General features: G+C 46.6%; 1 protein-coding gene across 5 annotated transcripts in view; it reads left to right on the top strand.

Moving 5' to 3' along the window:
* The first annotated feature begins 4510 nt into the window (after positions 1–4510).
* FAT1 (FAT atypical cadherin 1) overlaps positions 4511–22468 on the top strand; it is a 116592-nt gene continuing 98634 nt past the window's right edge. For 2 of the 5 annotated variants that reach the window (XM_036301200.1, XM_036301205.1), the window contains exon 1: positions 4565–4954. In XM_036301200.1, coding sequence (XP_036157093.1) covers positions 4820–4954 — 135 coding nt within the window. In that variant the 5' untranslated portion in view covers positions 4565–4819. Of the gene's footprint in view, positions 4955–7444; positions 7650–22468 lie in introns of those variants that run through there. The other 3 variants (XM_036301203.1, XM_036301201.1, XM_036301202.1) reach the window with 3 other exon arrangements.

Genomic DNA, 22468 nt, shown 5'->3' with positions numbered 1-22468 from the left:
TTCAAATATTTGCTTCCCTGCTCTCCACCCCCTTGGGTTATTGGAAGTTTCAAATAAACTAAAAATAACCACATCTCAACTGCAACATTCAACAACAATCACTTGATGCATAAAATTTATCTATGTCCCCAGTTATTTTAAGACACAAAAAATGGCTGTCTATCCATCTAATTCTTATAAGTTAGAAATGCCACATTTAAGAATTAACATGAGAGTTTCAAATTTCCTCCAGTTTAGGCATTTATATCTTTGTTAAGCCATGTTAATATTTCTTTTTTTAAAAATGCTCTCTAGAGGATATGTTGATTGATTTTTTTTAGAGAAAGGGAGAGAGAGAGAAACATTGATGCTAAGGAGAAATATTGATTGGTTGCCTCCTATATGTGCCCTGATCGGGGATGGAACTGGTCTATTCCTAGGTATGTGTCCTGACCAGGAATAGTTCATGCAACCTTTTGGTATATAAGAGGACGTTCCCAACCAACTGAGCCACCTGGCCTGGGCAAGCCATGTTAGTATCTTTTAATCACCAAACATACCTAACTCATTAAATTTTGAGTCCTTCTAATTTCATTTAGTATATTGTTGGTACTTGATAAATATTTGTGGAATGAGTGAATCCTTCTGTGATTCTTTTCTTTTCTTTTTTTTAACTTTGGAAATGACTCAGTATTGGATGCATCAAGATTATGATACAAGATTATGAAAACCATAGCAAAGTCTTTAACAGTGTTGCTCCTAATGAAAATGTTCTTTAACTGGCCCTGAACAACATGGAAGACATTGCCCACAAGTATGTATTGAGTACTTGACAGGAACTAGTCAGATGAAGAACTGGAGTTTAATAATAGCCTCTGTGGCTAGTGGCTGCCTATGGTATTGGATCTGGCAGGTTTATAGGTTTTATTAAATGTTTTCTGCCCCTCTCACTTTGTTTTTGAACTTAGCTATTTTGATTGATTCCATCAAATATCCTATCTATTAATAGACAAACATGGTAATTGACCGTACCTTCGCTACGCCTCCCATTGGATAATCAGCGCAATATGCAAATTAACCGCCAACAAAGATAGTGGTTAATTTGCATACTGCAGGCAGGGCAGGTCAGTGCCATCCCGCCTTCCCCGTGCCATCTGGGCCTGCTATCTGCGACCCAGGGCGGCAGGCATCTGTGTGCGACTGGACCCGGGGCGGCCGGGTGGGGCAGCAGTGATTGGCGTCCCATGTGTGACCCGACCCAGGGCGGTGCCCCAACCCCCGGATTGGCCCTACCTTGTTCGTGACCTGGGGAGGCGGGGCAGGCATCAAGGGATCGGGCCTGCCCTCTGCCACCCGGGGAGTGGGCCTAAGCCAGCAGGTGGTTATCTCCTGAGGGGTCCCAGACTGTGAGAGGGCACAAGTGGGGCTGAAGGACACCCCCCACCCCCTCTCCCCCACCAGTGCACAAATTTTTGTGCACCAGGCCTCTAGTCCTATATAATAAAAGCCTAATATGCAAATTGTCCCCTTGAATGGGAGTTCGACCACTTGATATGACGTGAGCTGACCACCAGGGGGCAGCGTGGAACATGGCGGGCATCAGTCAGTGGGCAGCAGTGGAGGCACTGCCGGCACTGATGGGCCTCGAAGAGAGCAGGACCTTGGTGAAATGGTGGAGCAGGTGAGTGGGCGGTACCAGGCCAAGGTGGGTGCAAGTGGGGGCCTGATCGCCCCACTGGTCTCCCCACAGTCGGCGACCAGCAGCCCTCAAGCCCCGATCTCCCAATTGGGGCCAGCCCCAGGCTGGGATGGGGAACTGGGGGTGGGTGGCAGTAACCAACCTCCTGTGGTCCCTGGGCCGGGGCTGCGACCTCTTGCTGGCTACCTGGGGGTGGGGGTGATGGGACAGAGGTGCGGTGGGAATGTGGGGTGTCTGCGAGCTCGCTCTCACTCCCCTGCTATCCTCCCCTAGGATGCCAGGGCTTCCATGTGGGGAAGTCCCCCCCCAACCCCCCCGCCCCTCCGCCCCCCCAACCCCCCCCCCCCCCCCCCGCGCTCAGATGCCAGATGCCTATGAGGAGCCCACATGACCTCTTTCGGATGAGCCAGGCTGCAGCTGTTGGGACCGCAGGGGCCAGTTGGGCTCCCCATGGGTTCACGCAGGAGCTGGTCTGCAAGGCAGGCTGGGAGAGAGTGTACTGCCTGGCCAGGTTCTGTGCAGTGCCACTGGGTGGCCCAGAGGCCCTCGCTGCACTGCCCCGCTCATCGCATCTTTGCGTGGGGACTCAGGCACCGTGACTCAAGCGGAGGGAGGTGCACAGGAGTCTGGGGGCCCAGGTGCTGCCCAGGGCCCAGAGGTCAGTTGGGACCTGCCCTTCCATGCCAGATGCTCGCGCTTTGATTACCAGGCAGGCCTAGGGACCACACCCATGCACGAATTTTGTGCGCTGGGCCTCTAGTTATATATAAAGTTCCTCTCGTGTATATTTTTCTTTTTTAATATAAATAATTAGATTTACCTATGATAACTCTAAAGATTAGCAAATCCAACTGACTTGCACAGCAGTGTCTGGGGGAATTTACGTGTTATCATTTATAGAACTTGTAATACATGGTCGGTTTCTAATTTCAACTACTGACATAAAAGGAGTGAGCCTGTGCAGTTCAATTAGTGAAGCATGAGGAGTCTGTGCTTTGCACGGACAGGCAGGCCTTTCTTTTGATGGCCTCCTCCTTCATCTAGAACCTGGTACCTTGGGGCAGCCCCCTGGCTTTGTGGGGGCCTCTAAGTTTCTTTCCCATAGCTCTCCATTCTCCTAGCCTCTCCGTGCTCTCCCCCTTCCAAATCAAAAAGTACCTTGAATGATGTGTGATAACCTCCCTTGAACTCTTCCTAATTTTATAGATGAGAAAACGGAGACATTACAAAGAACGAGAGTGGGTAAGACAACTAATATTACCTATGTGCTTGCTAGACACTTTATTGGATGCTCAGTAAGAGTACTGCCTGCATGAATGAATGCTATACCCCAGGCAAGTAAGTGGCATTCAATATATATATATATATATATATATATATATATATATATATATATATATATATTTAATATATTTTATTGATTTTTCACAGAGAGGAAGGGAGAGAGATAGAGAGCCAGAAACATCGATGAGAGAGAAACATCGATCAGCTGCCTCCTGAACATCTCCCACTGGGGATGTGCCCGCAACCCAGGTACATGCCCTTGACCGGAATCGAACCTGGGACCTTTCAGTCCGCAGGCCGACGCTCTATCCACTGAGCCAAACCGGTTTCGGCCAATATATATTTTTTGAATGGGCAAATACATGAGTACATTATTACCTTGTGGGACACGTATTATTCCCTTACCGCAGATGAGGAAACTGACACTTAGATAAGGTATATGACTTCCTTAAGGCTAAGCACATACAACACTCCAACAGTTAATCTTTTATTCTCTTAACTGTTTCATTTCTTGTCTTGCTTCCTGTGCCCTCCGGGGTTTGCTCTTTACCTTTCCAAGACAGGGACCAGCTAAAATGACCACTAGATGTATATGCAGTGTTGGTAGCCGCTTACGCTTGTAGTACTACCCCCCAGCCCAACCACCCCCCAGCCCAACCACCCCTTTCCCAGGAATCTTAGAATTTCAATGCCAACTTTCTGGGAATAGCGTCAACCAGCTCACAGAAATGGCTCCCTGGGAATTTCACGCTGTTAGGAGATATTTTATTTTGGTATTTTAGCGACATTAAAAAAAATTCCACAGCAGATTTTTTTCCTGGGGTCTGGACAATTACGTAAAACGACGCATTCATTTATAAATTAAACGTCAACACTGCTTGCATGCATCGCAGGCTATTCTACGAGGAGCAGACAACTGATCTGTGTATTGGCCCCGGTCGCGATGGAAGACTTAGTAAGAAACATCAGAAATTGGCTCCTCCTCCACCTCTCCCCCTCCTCCCCCCCTTGGAACCTTCTCAGCTTCCCGAGTACGGTCTGAAAACCTAGGCTCTTTAGGAAAGGATTTGCAAATTAAAACATGGCTCCGTGATTTTCAACACAAAGACCACAAGCTGCGCTGAGCACAAGAAGTATTTAAAACAGATCACCTCCAGAAGTTGGAGGGCTACAAAGTCCAAGGCGCCCCGGCCAGGCTGCAGAGGCTGTTCGCGCTTCCTTCTTGCAAACCCCAGGCAGGCGACGCGTCGCGACGAGTTTCAGCTGCAGAAGAGGAAGAGCATCACCTGCAGCTCCAGGCGTGGGAATCGCGGCCGGAGGGAGCTGGAAAGAAAGACAGCCCGAGAGGGGCGCGCAGCGGGGGCCCGGGCTGGGGCCGGGGCCGCTCGGGGGCTGGGTGCAGGGGACGCCAGCGGTCAGCGGAGCCCCGAGACGCGGCCGGAGGGAGAGGCTGCCCGGGAGGCACGGCAGCTCCGGCAGGTGAGGCTCTGCACAGCCTCCCAGGTCGCCGCCGCTACAGTCCCGGAGGCGGACTCCGCCAGAGAATCCCTTCCCAGCCCCTAGGCTGGGGCAAGGCGGGGCTCTGACGTCACCTCCCCTCCCCCCGTTCCTCCAAGAGGGAGGGAGTGGGGAAAGAGGCAGTGATCCACCGCCGCTCCCGGCCGCAACTCTCAAACTCGGCGGCTCGCTGCCTGGACAAGTCCAGGCAAACTTGGCTTCTCCTCGGCCCTCTCGCTAGCCCTCGTGCGTCTCAGCCAGCCTCGCTTTGGGACTCAAGTTTCGCCCGGGACGGAAGCCTCCGGAGATGGGGCCACCTGGGTCCGGGCAGCGCGGGTGGGTCGCACTCCGGTTGGGGACATGCTGAAGAGCCGAGGGAGGAGGCAAAGTTGTGGGACCTCACACAACAGGGCTTCTAACAAAAATCCAAATCGCGTGGGGATTACCGAGCGGCCGAGGACTTTCAAGCGGAGCCCCGAGGACTCGGCTGGACCGGTGAGTTCTTTGTTGAATGCAAACCTTGTGTGTTTAAGTTTCCACGTAAATTAAATTACGTGGGGTATTTGGCCCTAAGCGAGTGCCGGGAAGCGTGGGCATCCTACGGGCTCTCCGCTCGGCGAGCTGCGCGCCCCCTCGGGCCGTGCATGGCTCGCGAATGAAAGATCGGTATGCGTAGGTTTGGGAATTCATAAAATACATACATAGCACTGTTAAAGAAAACTTGAAAAGCTGTGCTGTCTGTGCATTATTTCGAAGGTAACTTATTATAGAAATAGTGCCCAGGGAGGGCGCATCGGGGCCGCGTGATTCGCAGGGGCGCAGCGCCCTCTAGGCCGGGCACCAGGCAAGGCGCGCGCTCCCCGCCGGCTGGCTTGCGGACCGCGAACTTGGACCTGCTCCTGGGACGTGGGCGTGAGCTCTGTCGCCGCCACCCCAGCCTTAATTACCCGCCCACTCCGGCCCATTCTATTCGTGATTTACCAATGCTAGCTCGAGTGGACTGCATTCAGAGGCGGTGTTGGGAGGAAAGCGTTTTTGTTTTTCGGGAACCCGCCCCCAACCCCCTGATGTCCGAGAGCCTTTGGGACAGGGTTAGGAAGGATCGACTATTGGAAGGACAAACGTGGAGCTTGAACTACATTTCTCCTTCGTGTGAAGGTAATCCGATGGTTGCAAAAAGGCACCTCGGTTTCATTCATTTGAGGCTAAAGGATCAGGGAAACCGTGGCAGCGCCGGAATCTGACATCTTTTTCTCCGGCTCTCGGCGTTTCTGTGGCCGCCCCGGTGGAACTTCTTCCAGGCAGTTCTGTTTCTCAGTGAGATTGGAACAAGGGGATTCCCAGACAGCTGTTTCAGCTTGAGTGAACCTTATCATTTAGTAACGAATGGTAATTTTCTCCAGGAATTCTTTTGTGCCATTTAAAAAAAAAAATCTTGTGATTTTATGTTACAGGATGGTGTCTTTTTACTGTTGCCCCACCCCCACCCCAGCTGTTGGTGTATCTCGTGTGGTTGTGTTTTGTTGAGAGTTAGAATTCGGCGAAGGGCGCAAACCGGTTGAGCTTGGAGATCAGGCCACCTACTTTCGAGGTGTTCCATGTAGGAAATGGAGCACTTTGCGCATTGTGGCCGTGGCCAAGTGCCTGGATGATAGTATCTGCTGGGTGTGTGAAATGGTGTGTATTCTAAATAATGCGCAGGGAATACACTGCGTGCTCTTCTCAGTGCTACGTACTAATCAGCACACTCACTCTGCAGGCATTTTCCTTCCCAGCCAGAATCTGCTAGGTACCTTCCCCCCCGCCTCCCACCAATCACCTTCTTGAAGATGGTTTTTTAAAAGAAGACTGCATTAACGGTGGAAGGAAATTCTCTTTGAAATCTAGACGTCCCTCGCCCCCCCCCCCCCCCCCATCAGCCTCGCGTTCTCCCTGCAGTCTCTCCCACAGGTTCCGGGGAAATCAGATCTTTGTCCTTTGAGAGTTAAAATGTTCGCGCCCCAGAAACTTTCCGAGGTCACGCCCGCCCTCTCCTCGGGGCTATTTCCCAACGCCCGGGAGCATTTCAGGCTTCGGCGGCGTCCCCGTGCGCGGAGCCCGCGCGTCTGGAGCTTGGCTGGCGCGGAGGACGGGCTCAGAGCCCGGCCGCCGGCCTGCGCGCCCCGGCGTGGGGAGTTCATGGAGGGCAGTCTAGGCGTCCTGGGCTTCCCTCTCTCCCCAGGGAATGTGTAGCTTCTAGTAAGAATGGGTTCGGTTTGCGGGGTGCGGCTTACTGGCTGGGAAAGCGCACGAGGCGGCAGAACTGCCTTTTGTCCCGCCGACCAGGGAGTTGGGGGTGTCGGTCCGGGAAGGCGGGTATTGGGGTTCCTCACCTGGGTTGGGGAAGTTTGGGGGTCTAACTAGCTCTGAGCGCACAGAGGTCGCGGAGGGAGCGCGTTCATTTCCCAGGCTCTTACCTTACTGTAGATTGGAGGAGGAAGTCCTTCCGACCTAACTGCATTCCTTCCAGACCTTTCGGAGGATTTTGTACCCCCCCTCCCCCTAAGCTATTGCAGACCCGGAACCGAGACATTCAAATGCAGATTTAGGAATTCCCTGAAGGTTCTAGTCTAGAGACTCTAAAAGGAGGCGTGGGAAGCTTTCTCATTTGCCTTAGCTGACTTTTTTTTTTTTTAAACTTCCCCATTCCTAGCAAGAAACATTCCATATGAATTCTCTGCACAAATCTGTGCTGGCCTCACTTAACTCGGCACTAGAGCCAGCCCCACCCTGCTCCTTGGAGTGTCGCCAGATCGCCCTCGGTTCTCGCTCCTCTCCTCGCCAGGTGCGGCTGCCGTAGCCGCCGGCGATCCCGGACCCGCGGCGGGTGTCACTGCCCGGGGCCCGCGGGCTGCGTCCCGCCGCCGGGGAAAGTCTCGGCGAGTTTCCGAGCTGGAGAAACGAGCGCCGGCGCTGGCGGGCGTGGCCGCGGGCGGAGGGATCTACTCTGCCCGGCCGGTCGGGGAGCGAGGTGCAGGGTGGCGAGCGGCGAGCCGGGGACACCTGGCCGGCGGCACCATGCGCTCCTGCGGGCCCCCTGAGACCCCCGGCCGACCCGATCCCTGCCCCGGGGCGCGCTGAGGCCAGGAGGTGCGGGGCCCCCGAAAGCGCCGCCGCCACCACCAGCGCCGCCACTGGAGCCAACTTTGCTGTAAGTTTGATCGGAACGAAGTTGGAGCCGAGGGCGGTGGGCTCGGGGCGCCGCACGGTGAGTGCCGGGGAGGCGTGCCGCTTGCCGCGGGGGGTGGCCCACTTGGGGCTCCGTGGGTGCTAGCCGCAGATCGCCTGGCTGCGGACCCTGCTCCCGCCCGAGCTCAGAAGAGGGGATGAAAGAAAGGGCCGGGCTGGACGGTGGCGGTGCGGTGGCGCCTGCCCACTGCAAAGTTCAGTGCTGGCCCTGGATTCGGCGGCAGGCGAGGGGCGGAGGCGGGGCGCAGGGGCGGGCGCGCGGGGACGGTCCGCGACTTGAACCGAATGGGAATGAGCGAGCAGGGCGCTGTAGAGAGCCGGCCCCAGCCGCACGGCTCCGGTGCTGGAGCCATTGCTGGAAATCAAAGCGCCGCCGCGGCGCGGGGCTCCCGGGCGGCCGGGCGCGGGGACTTCCGCTGCTCCCCGGAGCTGGGAACCCTCCCGCGCGCTCCCCTCTTCTCTCCGGTAACACTCGTGCCTGCGTAGGGCTTAGCCGATCTCGGCTCGATTCATTCTTCCAGTTTATGAACCAGTACTCACGGTGGAGGGGAGATGAAAAGAGGCCAGTAGTCAAGAGATGGCATCTTTGAAATGGAGTCGCCGAGTTCTGCCAGATGTGTTGCGCCCTGAAGGAGTGCTGCTCTGAGCTTTCTGTACTAACTGGTTGAATGGAGAGAGATGCGATCGATACATTGATAGGTGCAATTGATTAATTTCGGGCTAAACCTTTGCACAGTGTGCTGGTTGTCAGTTTGTTCCTTTTTTTTCATGAAAGAGAGATGCTTTTAAAGAAAGATTCTGGTTCTTTAATGATCTTCCTCCAAGTGCCTTCTTCTGGGAAGCTAACTTTCTGTTGTCTGTAGGATTGTTTTGTTCCCACTGATGTGAACTGCAGGGCTTTGAAAACAAGGACGCGATTGTATGCATTAGGAAAGTAAACTCATAAATATTTTCTATGCAGTTAAAGGGCTTTTTTTTTCATGCTTCTGAACTATGGTTTCATTAAGTGGTTTTGTTAAGCAACTCCCTGGTGCCTGGTAGAATAGATTCTTTAAAAAAAAAACACCTGGATATTTACAGTGGCTATTACAATCGAGAAAATATTTAAAAGGCAAATTATCTGGTTATGTATTTATCTTTACAAAAGCAGATTCTTAAATCTTTATATACTGTATTCAGAGGTAGGTTTCAGTGGTTTAAGAAGATATCTGCACGTGTTAAATCCAGTATGGTGGTGGTTTTCCATTTACTCCTAGAGTTGTTGTTATTTAGTACATCTAGTTAGTAAAGTTACTCATGAATATAGATTCTCCAGTGATATAGGTTAATTCAGATACTTGGCTTTGTCTTTGTGTTTTAGAAGGACCAGCTCTGGTTCCACAATTATTCCTCTTTCCTTGGTATATATTTAAGCTTTAAGAAGTATGTAAAAATACTTAAAACATTACATAACTTTAAAAACAGTTGCTATAACTCTTAAGTTATGCCAAACATGGCATTTAACCAGTTCAGTGCAAGGTTTGATTTGAATCAAGAGTGCATTTGTGTACCCATGTCTGGCAAAAATGAACATCTCAAAGGAACCAAATTCTTAGTCACTCTGAAAGGAAACCAGGTTGTTAGAGGACTTCAAAAAACCATTCAGGTCAACTGTGTATTCATTTGTGTCTTTTAATTAATCACCAGAACTATCCCAGTAGGTTCTTAGCATGTTAATAGATCATTTAAATCCATATAATGGACAGGTGCCAAAAGAGGAATCTAAAATCTATGTGCACACTAACAGTTTTCATTCCTTTGATCCCCTGCCTTAGACTTAGCTCTTGATCCACCAATGAGCGAGCAGTCAGTCACTTTGAATGTCATAGGTGAAAGGGATCTTACAGATTAGGTGTTTTCACTCCCTTATCATAAAGTCTACCACAACCTGTTTCACCCAAGTTTGGCAGATGTTACATAGAGGCAATAAGTTGAATCAAATTAGTTCATTATTGTTGCATTCAATGTTGTCTCGTGGCCTACACCTGCTTTAATAGCTGGAAGCCATAAGGCTAGGTGTGTGTTTAATCTTTATGAGTGGGAAATTGCTGTAGGTAAGCTCTCTTTTGACCAAATTATATAGATGATGAAGCCAAACTGTATCTTTCTCTCTAGCTTAATTGTTCAATTTGCAAGTGTTAGTGTATCCTTAGGCACTGGACAGGAGTTTTTGAAATGAGTTGATGCAGGGAACTCATTTAATGAAGATCAGAAAGTTGCCATTTTTTCTTCTCATATTTGAGAGGAGCCTTTTATTTCAAAAATTTATTTGATCAGATGAAGAGACTCTGGATATTTCACATTTAAACTTTTAAAAAAATTCTATCGTTTTTAAGTCCTAGATTTAAGTATATTGCTAGAATTCTTGCTTAATTTCATAGTCTATTATATATGTGGAGATAACTCGATACTAATAAGTGTGTTCTACAAACCTCTTAGGAAAATCAGTTATTGTTTACTCCTTATCCTTCATGGACTCTTCAAGTATGGCGCCTCATAATAAGGTCGGCAGTGTAGACACTGATCTAGCATCGCCTCTAGCCAATTTGGAAGGAAGCGTTGTGAGGTGGGTGGCGACCTCTTTCTGAGCTGCTGGAAATTAGAGCCATCTGCAGTCTGCAGTGTTGTTACTGGCCTGGTGGTTGCACCTGGATTTCCTGTTAATTTTGGAGCAATGGATATATTATTATCTCATGTTATCCCTCCTTCCCTCCCCTCCCTGCTTCTCCCCTTTCCTCCTTCAGTCCTGTCGGCCATTCTCCATCCTTTATCCTCCTCCATCTGTTCATTCACGAACCCAACAACTGTGGCTCTCCTCTGTGCCAAACATTGATTGGGCCAGACATCGCGCACAGGGTGAACAAAGCATGTCTTCTGCCTTCAAAGCGCTTATAGTCCAGGTGGGAGGACAGATAAAGAGTTAATACCCGATGTGACAAGAGAGATGCATCCGAGTGAGGGCAGTTCATCATAGCAGCTTAGTGAGCTGGGTGTGGGGTGGGTGGATATTAGGGTGCTCTGAGGGAAAGTGAATCTGAAGGGACTAATTCAGGGAGCGGAAATGACATGCTGTAAAGCAAGTTGTAGAAATGTTAATTACTTGTCAAGTCTTACTTGAGGATTAGGGATTAGTTGCGATTTGATTGTGGTGTGATAAATAGTGAGAAAAGAGACCCAAGACTTAAGCATGCCATGTTATCTTTAGGAAAAGGGTTGGTTGGTGGATCATCACTGCTTCTTTAATTCTATTTTCACTTGATTATGAATTGTCTTTTTTCCTTTGTGTAGGTCTATGAATAGGGTTTACATTGGTTTACAAAGAAAGGGAGGACAATGTTATGGGCAGGTACGAAGAGAAGGAAATAAAGAAAAATGGAAGAAAAAGGTGGAAATAACGAAATTATATGTGAGGAGTGAAGGACAGGAGAAAATAAAGTGCTAATGTTGGCATGATCTTTTAGAAGGTATGAGATGGAGATGTTACAAGGTTAGAGCTCTCACCACTAGATGGTTTCCTCAGCTCAGGACAAATGGGTTGTTTCAAGCTGTAGTACAAGCATGTCAAACTCAAAGGCTAAGATGGGCCAAATAAGGTTTAAGTTTATGTGGGCCACAAAAAGCAAAAGCTCCCATTTTCATAGAAACGTAGGTTTATTTCGATAGAGACATGCTGAATACAAAGGGCTTAAATAAATGAGTCATCATTAACATAAAATAATAGAACATTTTAATAAAAATTAATATTTTTTTGAACATCAACTTATCAGACACCGAATAACTGCACAAATTAATAAGTGTAACGCAAATAAATCTATTTTTCTTGTTCTTCGAAAGGAAATATTTCCTGTTGTGCACACCAGACAAGTCAGTCCAAGACTAATGAGGTGGCAATCGGCTGCTAAAATATTCGCTGCTAGTATTAGTGGAGGGAAATGAATGCAACACGATTATAGTAATCAGTCATTAGCGAATGATGTAGTTCGTTACTAATATGGATATCAGGATATTGTAAAAATTAAGTTACGAAACTTTTATTAGAACGTTTCTTACATACCGTTATATTGGCTGGGCCGCAAAAATACTCCTTGTGGGCCGCATGTGGCCTGCGGGGCCGGGAGTTTGACATACTTGCTGTAGGATATACTATTTTGGTTTGAAATAGGAAGATTGGGAGGTTAAATTAGTGAAGTAGGAAGTGGTAGGACTATTAAAGGTAAAGACCTTTGTTAATGTAAGGCTGAAAAGAATATACTTAATCAGCAGGCTAAAGGGAAACACTATTTATAAACTAGGGGCTAATATTACAAAGAAGCTTCAGTGGGATTAACTTGATTGCAGTGTATAGGTGAGGTAGTGTGGGGACCGGAAGGCAGGAAAACTGAAAAGCTATGCAGGTGCTGTGCCTGAGCAAATACAAACATGAACTATGTGGCAGCGTCAGAAATGGAAAGGGAACAGCTTTGAGAAATCGAGAAGAAAAAATGTCTAGAGAACTTGGTAGACCTGGAGGTTTGGCAGTTAAGAATAAAAGATCATAGAAATCCTGAATTTTCAGACAGACAGAGTGTTTGTGGGTGTATTTAGAGAGGGGTGTGTGTAAAAGATTATGTATCTGTGGGCTGGGGGGGGGGGGCGGGGGAGTAGTAGGAGGCTGTAAAGATTTTAGTCCAATCTCTAGTTTTTCAAATAAAGAAATGGCATCCAAGGATTAAGGAATTTCCTTCCATTCACAGAGTTGATTAGTGACAAAGTTGGGGCTGGATCATAGGTCTTATGTCTCCCAGTTCCTTCTTTTTTATTTAATTTCTTTTTTTTTCTGCAAAAAGCTTTATTGTTTCATTTGGTCTAATGCACGGGAGAGGGCTCCAGGGTGGTTAAAAGAATGGCTAGTAGTTTGGGGGAGAGGCTCAGGCAAAAGCCAGACACCAGGGGATGCAGAGGGGCCCCTCAAAGGCCTCTGGCTCCAAAGGCTCCTAGTGGTGCTTGAGGTGAGCCTTTGGAGAGAGACTCGCCCAGCCCAGCCCGGGGCCTGCAGCCTTCAGAGGTGAGTCAGGTGTGGCCCATCTTCTTGATGAGTTTCACCTGCTCACCCGGAAGTGGTTCTGCAGGAAGTCACAGAGACCAGGTCTGTGCGGGTAGAATCAGGGCCTGCAGCTCCCAAAGGGCCTGGTTCGGGTTCCTCTCCAAGGCCAGGGCGGCCTCCATGGCGCCCTGAGTTTTGCCCACTCGTCCTGGGGGGGCTTCAGCACGTCCTGGAAGGGGATGCGGCCACCGCGCTGGTTTTGCAACTTTAAGAGCCGCTCAGCGCCCTCAGCTTCTTCTCCACCAACTTGAGGAAGAAGTGGCCCAGGCCCTCGAGAGCCGCATCCTCGCGGTGGAAATAGAAGCCCAGAGAGAGGTGGGTGTAGGCGGCCTGCAGAGGCAGGTTGGCCAGGCGGGTGGCTGCAGCCTCGGTTGTTGGGCAATAAGGAGTTAAGGTGGAAAACACCCGGTGTGTTGGCTGGTCCCGGAGGTGGTTCTGAAGGTGGTGACTGGATGAGACGCAGGAGAGAGGCCGGAGGCTGGAAGAAGGGAGTCCCAGGGTCTCTTCCGTCCAAACACTGTTGAAGCAGGAGACAGAGCCGGGACCGCCGAGGGCACTCTTTATTTAATTTCTTAAGTTGCAGACTTGGGGTGATTTTGGAAGAGGTGAAACTTCTCCCTAATAGGAAAATACAGTGGAATCCCTGCTCCAGGCACACCTTGTTTTGTTTCTTTTCATAGATACTGTTTTGTACAAATCGAAGGTTTGTAGCAACCCTGAGTCAAGCAAGTCTGTAGGTACTATTTCTCTAATAGTGTTTGCTCACTTCCTATTGCTGTGAAACATTTTGGTAATTCTCACAATATTTCTATTTTTCATTGTTCTATTTGTTATGGTGGTCTGTGATCAGTGACCTCTGATGTTAATATAGTAATTGTTTGGGGCACCACAAACCTCCCTCATGCAAGACCGAGAACGTAATCCATAAACATGTGTGTTCTGACTGCTCCAACTGACCTGGCCTTTCCCCTCTCTCTCCCGGGGTCTCCCTATTCCCTGAGACACAACAATATTGTAGAAGAAGAGGTGCATGTCTGTCACTTTAAATCAAAACTAGAAATGATTAAATAGTGAGGAAGACATATCAAAAGCCAAGTTAGAACAAAAGGTAGCTCCAAACAGCCAAGCTGTGAATTCAAAGGAAAAATTTTTGAAATTACAAGTGCTACCCCAGTGAACACAGGAATAATAAGAAAGCAAAACAGCCTTATTGCTGATACCGAGAAAGTGTTAATGGCCTGAATAGAAATCCAACCAGCCACAGCATTCCCTTAAGCCAAAGCCCAATCCAGAGCACAGTCTCAACACTCTTCAATTCTCTGAAGGCTGAGAGAGGAGGAAGTCGCAGAAGCAAAGCTTGAAGCTAGCAGAAGTTGGCTCATGGGGTTTACGGAAACAAGCCATCTCCATCGCATGGAAGTGCAAGGTGAAACTTGAAATGCTCATGTAGAAGCTCCCGGCAAGTTATCCAGAAGATCTAATTAATATAATTAATCAAGGTGGCTACACTAGACAATAGATTTTTCAGTGTAGACAAAGCAGCTTTATATTGGAAGATGCCATCTAGCATTTCATAGCTGGAGAAGAGAAGTAATGCCTGGCTTCAAAGTTTCAAAGGACAGGCTGACTCCCTTGTTAGGGGCTAATGCAACTGGTGACTAAATTGAAGCCAGTGCTCATTTATCATTCTGAAAATCCTAGGGCCCTGAGGAATGATGCTAAATCTGCTCTGCCTGTGCTCTCTAAATGGAACAACGAAGCCTGATGGCAGCACATCTGCTTACAACATGATTTACTGAACATGGGGTGGGACAAAAGTAGGTTTACAGTTGTGAGTATGCAAAACACAGAGTTTAATTCTTGTATTATTAATTATCATATCATTTTCCATACAAACAACTGTAAACCTATTTTGCCTCACCCTGTATTTTAAGCTCACTGTTGAGATCTGCTCAGAAAAAAAAAAAAGATTCCTTTTAAAATATTACTGCTCATTGACAACACACCTAGTCACCCAAGAGCTCTGATTTATGGGAAGAGGTCAAAATGTCAGTATTAGCAGGAGTTTGGAAGAAGTAGATTCCAATTCTCATGGATGACTGTGAGGGGTTCAAGACTTCAGTGGAGGCAGTAACTACAGATGTGGCGGAAGTGGACTTAGCAGTGGAGCCTGAGATGTGAATAAAATGCTGCGATCTCATGATAGGACTTGAACTGTGAGGAGTCGCTTCTGATGGGTGAGCAAAGGGAGTGGTTTCTTGAGATGGAGTCTGCTGCTGGTGAAGATTCTTTGAAGATTATTGAAATAAACTTAGTTGGTAAAGCAGGGGCAGGGTTTGAGAGGATCAACTTCAATTTTGAAAGAAGTTCTGTGGGTACAGTAGCATCGCATGCTACAGAGAAATTGTGAAAAGAAGAGTCAATCAGTGTGGCAAACTTCACTCTTGTCTTGTTTTAAGAAATTGCTAGAGTCACCCCAACCTTCAGGAGCCACCACGCTGGTCAGTCAGCCGCCATTGACACCGAGGCAAAACCCTCCACCAGCAAAAAGACGGTGCTGAGGTTCAGATGGTGGTTAGCATTTTTCGCAATAACATTCTCTATAATTAAGGTATATACATTGCTTAGTTAGACATAGTGTTATTACACACTTAGTGGACTACAATATAGGGTCACCCATTTGTATGCACTGGGAAACAAAAGGAAATGGTGTGACTGGCTTTATTGCGATGTTCACTGTATTGCGGTGGTGTGTAGCAGGATCCACACTACCTCCTAGGAATGCCTGTATGTTGCAGTGGGCGGTGGTGAAAAGGCCGGATAGCTTAGGTCTGATGGCATCTCAGGAGGAGTGTTCTGTGGCATTTGAGGGAGTTAGGGCTGGGATGTGGGATTCTGTGGCAATCCTTTATGATTAAGGTATAGCGGATGAGATCTTTAAGGGTCAGAATATGTGCATGTATACAAAGAGTTGGAAGACAGAAATTTATAATATCAGACTTTAAGGTGAAAGAATCGGTATGAAAGTATTGAATAGGATCAGGAAAATTGTGTCCTTTATTCTTTATATGTTATAGATTGCCTCTGTGTTATAGGCAGTCTGTGACAATATAGAGGACACAAGGGTATTAGGGATTAGAGATGAATAGTGTCAAATGTGGCACCAGGTCCAGGAGGATGAGTCCTGGGAAAAGGTCCTTTGATTTGACATTGGCTTGTGGTGCCAGAAGGAACTTTGTGTTGCTGGGTGGACCTGAGATCCTGTGGAACAGTTGAGGGCAGAAGGCATCTCTTTAGAGGGGAGAGAGTTCTAGGGAAGTCAGGGCAGCACAAGAAACTACTTTTTTTGAAACTCTTTGCCAGTAAAAGAAAGAGAAATAGGGTGTTAGTTGAAGGAATTAGAGGTTTGGATAAAGTTTATTTTTAAGTAGGGATGAACCTGCAAAGAGTCATTTGAATGCCATGTTTGAGTGGGAGAGGATTTAGGGAAGAGCCTCAGATGAGGCAGAATTTTAGGGCATCAAGGATGTCTTTATTTATAGCTGAAGTGTGGGGAGGGCATCTCTGAGATGTGGGAAGAAGAGAGAGAAAAGGGGAAGAGAATCTTGTAAGGAGAGGAAGAGGAGGGATCTTCTACCTTATCACTTTCATTTTCTTACTTACATTGAACGTTCACATTCTTCTCCCATTATTCACTGAGATACCAGTACGTGTACCGAAATACACAGGAACCTCGTCATTTGACCTGTAATAAAACCTTACTAATTCGGGCTTGGAAGAATCGGCCTGTGTTAATTACTGGCTACCCTGCCAAATCATCGTTTGAATGATTTCTCTTTGCAGAGAAAGATACATCCAGCGCGATTATCTTCAATCACAAGAGGTGAACAGTCTGTCTATTGCGCTTCTCTGTGGGCAGAGTTTGCCTTGGAGTGTGGATGAAGAGAAAGTGGTCATGATAGTGGGGAGAGAGAGAGAGAAGGGGATAGCTCAGGGGTGCCTGGCCCAGCCAGAAACACAACACACAGCCCTTGGTCTCCTGTCTCGTCTCTTAGGTCACAGTAGCATGGAACCGCCAGAAATAGTCATCTTCGAAATGCCCACAGACATGTTTTATAGGCTCATGCAGCCAGTAAATTACATAGTACATTTTATATGCAGGCTATTTAAAAAGTTAGGAAGTCTGTTTAACTTTCTTCAGGGCGAGAAAACTTTAAAAAAATTATTTGGGATTAGTTAAATCATGTAAATGCTGACGTTTACTTTCTGAAAGAGTTGTAATATGCTGAGAAGAGAGATTGGTAGTTTTTCCCTGTCAGCATCAGTAGTTTAAGGACTGTTTTCACTTAACTTGGAATCAGTTGTTGATCATTTGAAGGCAATATGGGAATTAAGTTATTGCTAGAGTAATCAGACTTATTGCAGCAACAATAAAAACTTAACAACATACAGAGTTACCAGAGGTAGTTAAATATACACTAAGCCTAAGGCTGCTGTTCAATTCTGGGTTCATAGCTGGGCCCCCACCCAGTTTTATTGAAAAATGTATTAAGATCGCTTAAAAAGATTTAGTATGCGCCCAGACAATAAAGACCTACCCATTAATTTTTTCAGTGTAAGAACGAAAGCTTTTAAAAGTCCTGTCTATGACTATTAGAATGTAATTAGAAAATGCAGATTTTCTTCCCTGATATAAATGTTTTCTGGAAGCTGTGAATTAATTATAGCTGAGTGACAAATAGGCTTTCTTAGGAAGATACAATGCTTTTATTTGACTCCTTAGTAAGTGATTTGAGATCATTGAACATTTATTTAACATACGATATTTAAAAAACCAGGAGTCATTTAATCTCATATTTTGTTTTTTGACAACTTCATGACATTTTTATTTGGAAATGCAGTTATCTTCCTTGCAATTTAGACATCTTTAAAAAATACTCTAAAAATGTGACACTATTGAAACCGAACGTTAAGCTCTAACTTTGAGTGGTCAGTTACGATCTAGTTGCATCCCTGGCCTTGGTACGGATGGGAGCTGCAGGAGAACATGAGGAGGAACACAGAGTTCTCGGATGTTGTTGCATGTTTTTATCATGTGCAATGGAGAGTGTAGTACTGTTCCCCTATTGCATCGAGGGCTAGAATGACTAAGTAATAAATATACACCACCAAGTAGAATCTGTGTGTTGCGTAACCCTGTGTCCCACGCAATGTCCTGTTTCCCAGCGTAGGAAACGCTTCTGAATCTGCAGCGTTCCACCTAAACATACGCAGCCAGGTCCTCAGCACGGGGCTGGGTTCAGATCTGTGAAGACTGCGCAGTCACAGGAATTGATTGGAACTCTTTATATGAAGCTCTCCCTAATGAAGACATATGAGCATAGTAATATCTGAGCTCTACCAGGAAAATTGTTTTCCTCTTCTTTTTGCATTTCCAGGGGTCTGTACTAAAGATATTTAAGCTTTGGACCCGAGGCCCCTTTCCCTAAAGGCTGCACTGGGTGAACATTCTTTGTTTTCACTTTGGGGAAGGCGGAAGAAACCCCGAATTACTGCGAGTTCCAGTAGCTGATCACTTTCAGAATATCAAAGTGTAGCCTTTGGCTAAAATGGGTTTTGGAGTTTAATTTTCATAAGCATGCACTCTAGGTGATAATGTACTTTTTAGACTTTTTAGATGAAATGGTATTAGTATCTTCATTCCCTTCAGCTTGCTTGTTATGCATAGAGGAGCAGCCATCGTTTTTCATTGTTTGTTTGTTTTTTGATCAGGGCATTTTATAGTGAAACCTGAGTTCACAGGTCTTATATTACTTACTGCAAAGTTAACAATATCTCCTAAAAAGTGGCCTTACTTTTTTCTGATCAAAAGAACTGCATGTAGTCATTTATTCTCATTACCATGGCATTCTGTTAGCAGGCGTTGCTCAGAACATTCAGGGTTTTTAAAGGTCTTGGTTAATAACGTGGCGTAGTAAGTTTCTTCCAGCTGCGCCGTGTCCCACGAGAAGTGTGGTGGGTGAGCTGAGAGAGGTGACCGAGGTGTTTGGGAATCCAGATGAGAGAAGTAAGGGGGTGCTGGCAGAGCTGTGGTCGGACTGAGTGACTGAGATGCCATGGCCAGAGAACAGCTGCAGTAACTTGACATGTTGTGTGTTTTCCTAGTGACCTGTGAGGTCAGGGGTAGGGGTCGGGGGGGGGGGGAGGTAAAGAGGGTATCCAGGGCCTTTCAGTGGTGGGGGAGCAGCATGGCATCAACGGGTATTTATGGGTCGTTCATATCCAAGTTCTAATGTCTGGCTTCAGATGTTCAAGAAGATTGATTTACTTATGTCTCCGTCACACCCGTTTCTTGCATCTACCTCCTCAGCTGCTCTGTCTCCTTCGCTGGTTCCTCTCCTTTGCTGTCCTCTAAATCTTGGGGAGCAACGGGGGTTGCTTTTTCTTCTATCTGGGTGGACTCCATCCGTTGGTGATCTCAGTTTTGTGGTTTTCGATACCATCTTCTATATCCTGACCATTCTCACATTGATGTCTCCAGGCTGGTCCCCTGCCACACATCTAACCACCCATTTATATTTACAACAGGCATTTCCACCTTGACTTGTCCAAAACGGAACTCCTCATCTTACTCCCTTAAACCTATTCTTCCCTCTTTCTGTCCCCGACAGCTCAGTGTTTCTTGCTCAGCACACCATCCTTGGAATCTTCTCTAATACCTTTCTCTCCTCCCCTCTGCTTCCAGTTCATCAGCAAATTCTGAAATAGATCCACAATGTGATCACTTCTCCCTCCACCGTTACCACCATCACCTCGAACTGGCCTCCCTCCAGCTTTGCCCTGGCCGCCCTGCATTCTATTCCCAACACAGGTGCCAGAGCCAACCTTTTCACTTTACTTAGAGTATGTCACTCCCTGTTCAAAATCCTCAAGTAAAGTTCAAAGTCCTAAAAGTCACCTCTCATCCTGATCTGAAGAAATGATTGAGTACATACACAAGTGGGAGAGACTACACAGATCTCCCCGTAGAAAAATTCTAAATAATTGATGAAGCATAACTCTCCACCCCTTAGGTGTGGGCTGAGCATCATGACTTTCTTCTAAATAGTACAGAAAAGGGGGGAAGAGTAACTTCATCATGGAGAAACCTGGCAAGCACCGCTTCAACTCACTGAGCAAGATCAGCACCTACATGGAGAAGAAGTCATGGCGATGGGATGTGATTTAAAACAGCACCTCACCTGCCCCCCCCCCCCCCCCAAGCACATAGCCCCAGTGTACTCATGGGAAGAACATCAGGCAAATTCCACTCTAGGGACATTCTACAGAATATATGACCACTGCTTCTCAAAACTGTCAGGGTCATTAAAAATAAGGGAAATCTGAGAAACTGGCAGCCCAGAGGAGTCAGAGATAGGATGACTCAGCGTAGTGTGGTGGTCTTGGGTTGGGATCCTGGGACAGAAAGAGGGCCTTAGGATTTAAATAGTTAACAACAGTGTGTCACATTAGCTCACTAGTTGTGACAAAGGCACCATAATAATGTGAGAAGTTAACAATAGGGGAAACGGGCCTTCCTAACTTGTCTGTACATCTGAAACTATTCTAAAATTGATGGGTTACATAAACAGTGGTCCCCTGACTGTCCTCCCCTCCTCCATGTGCCCTAGCCACAAGGATCTCTGCTGTTTCTCTAACTGGGCTTCTCTCCTGAAGCAGATTTTGAGCCCCAGAAGATATTTGGAAATATCCAAAGACACTTTTAGTTGGTGGGGAAGTGCTGCTACAGGCTTGTAGTGGGTGGGAGACCAGGAATCATACTAACATCCTGTAATGCATGGGAGAGCCCTCTAAACCTTACTCACCTCCCCAAATCCAGAATGTCAACAGTGCTGAGGCTGAGAAGCCCTGGATCTTTTGAAGTTAGGGTTCGCTCTTTCCCTTCGGGTTACTGACCAGTGTCTCTTGCCCTGCTTTATTTATTTTTCTTCTTAGCACTTAATTGTCAGCCTCCGATATGCATGGTTTTCTTGTTTGTCTCCAGGAAATGTATCACCATGGGGATTTATTGGTAGGTTGTGTGGTTCATTTTTATATCCCCAGCATCTACAACTAATCCCGGCATATAGTAGGTGCTCATTAACCAATTAACTGCCATAAACGTCTATAGATGCAAGCAGTGGACCTTTTTTAATTAAATTTAAAATTTCATGGCAGTTAACTGGTTAAATATTTGTTCATTGAATCAAATAATTGATGAAGGGAGTGAATGAATGACAAAGATAACATATGCTTATGCCAAAACATTTGGATAGAAAAGTGAAAATGTGAACATTTCTCCAGCCGCCTAGTCTCCAGAAGTTACCACAGTTAACAATTTATTTTTTTAATTTGTGTCCAGAACGATTCGGTTCATTTTTAAGCACATTCATGTACTCTGCACACAATTTATCTCCTCCACCCCCTTTTTTTTTTGCACACATACATGGGATCAGTTTAGATTTTCAGTTAATATATCTGGACATCTTTACATATCAACATACAGAGTGTGTTCTTACTCCTTTTAATGCATAATATTTTATATGTAGAATTAAGCAAAAATATTTTAATTGCTTACAGTAGAATCCTGGTATAATACTTGGCTGTAAAGTGGGTAATAGTAATTATATTATTTCCAAAAACAAAGAAATGCTTATTTAACATATCTTTTTAAGTGTTCTTTAAAGCATTTTATATATTTATTTATTTATTTACTCCTACTTTTAAATACCTCAGGATGGGCATCTCTGTCTTTTAAAATGATCTTTAGTTCCATGTGCCTTTGTATGGGCTGTTCCATAGCAGGCTCTCAGTACCTGGAGGTGGAACGGAATTAAGTTTTCACTTGTTTTGATAAAATTACTGGATCATTACAAAATATTAAAATTTCCCAGGGTTGTAGATTTGCTGGCCAAATTAAGAAATAGTTCTGGGAGGAAATTGCTTTGTTATTTTATTTAAATGAGAATTTTTCTTTTAGAGGCGAGGAATCTAATTTCCCTACTTCCCATGCAAGCTGAGGGTATGATGATAACCGAAGAACAGGTTAGGGTGCCCAACTTGAACGTGATTCAGTTTCAGTTACGCTTCTCATTGCTTCCAGCATATCAGGCATTTTCCTTTTTTCCCCTGGGGAAATGAGCGATGGGGCAAAGTTGGCAGTAGTGAGCTGCACTAAGATACTGTAAATTAATGCTGCCTTTTCAGCCTGGCTGTTCAACCGGCCCTCCTGGCTGCTGTCCCTTCCAGCTGTGGTAGCATTCACATTTGGTGAATGGCCACTCTGCCAAGGGTACTGTCCTGTCCTCGCCTCTCAGTGCTGGGCTGTTTTGTGAAGCTACAGTGAGGTATAAGGTGAGTTTGTTGGCATTTAGGCGAACAGATGGTCGGGAAATAATTGGTCTGCTCTCCTGCCAGACCTCAGCCCGTGGACTGCCTCCCTTCCCGACGTCTCCCTCTGACCTGCAGTCCCTACCTCCTTGTTACATTGATTGGGCATTAGCTTAGGAGATTTGGCTGTGTGTGTGTGTGTGTGTGTGTGTGTCTTATGTCCTGGTGACAGGTGTTCAATGCCCTCAGGACAGTACTGGTTGTTGACAACAGATGTGAGAAGACGTTGG

Source organism: Myotis myotis, unplaced genomic scaffold, assembly GCF_014108235.1.
Source record: "Myotis myotis isolate mMyoMyo1 unplaced genomic scaffold, mMyoMyo1.p scaffold_m19_p_3, whole genome shotgun sequence".
NCBI classification, from domain to species: Eukaryota; Metazoa; Chordata; class Mammalia; order Chiroptera; family Vespertilionidae; genus Myotis; species Myotis myotis.
This window is presented reverse-complemented; position numbering and strand designations above follow the sequence as displayed.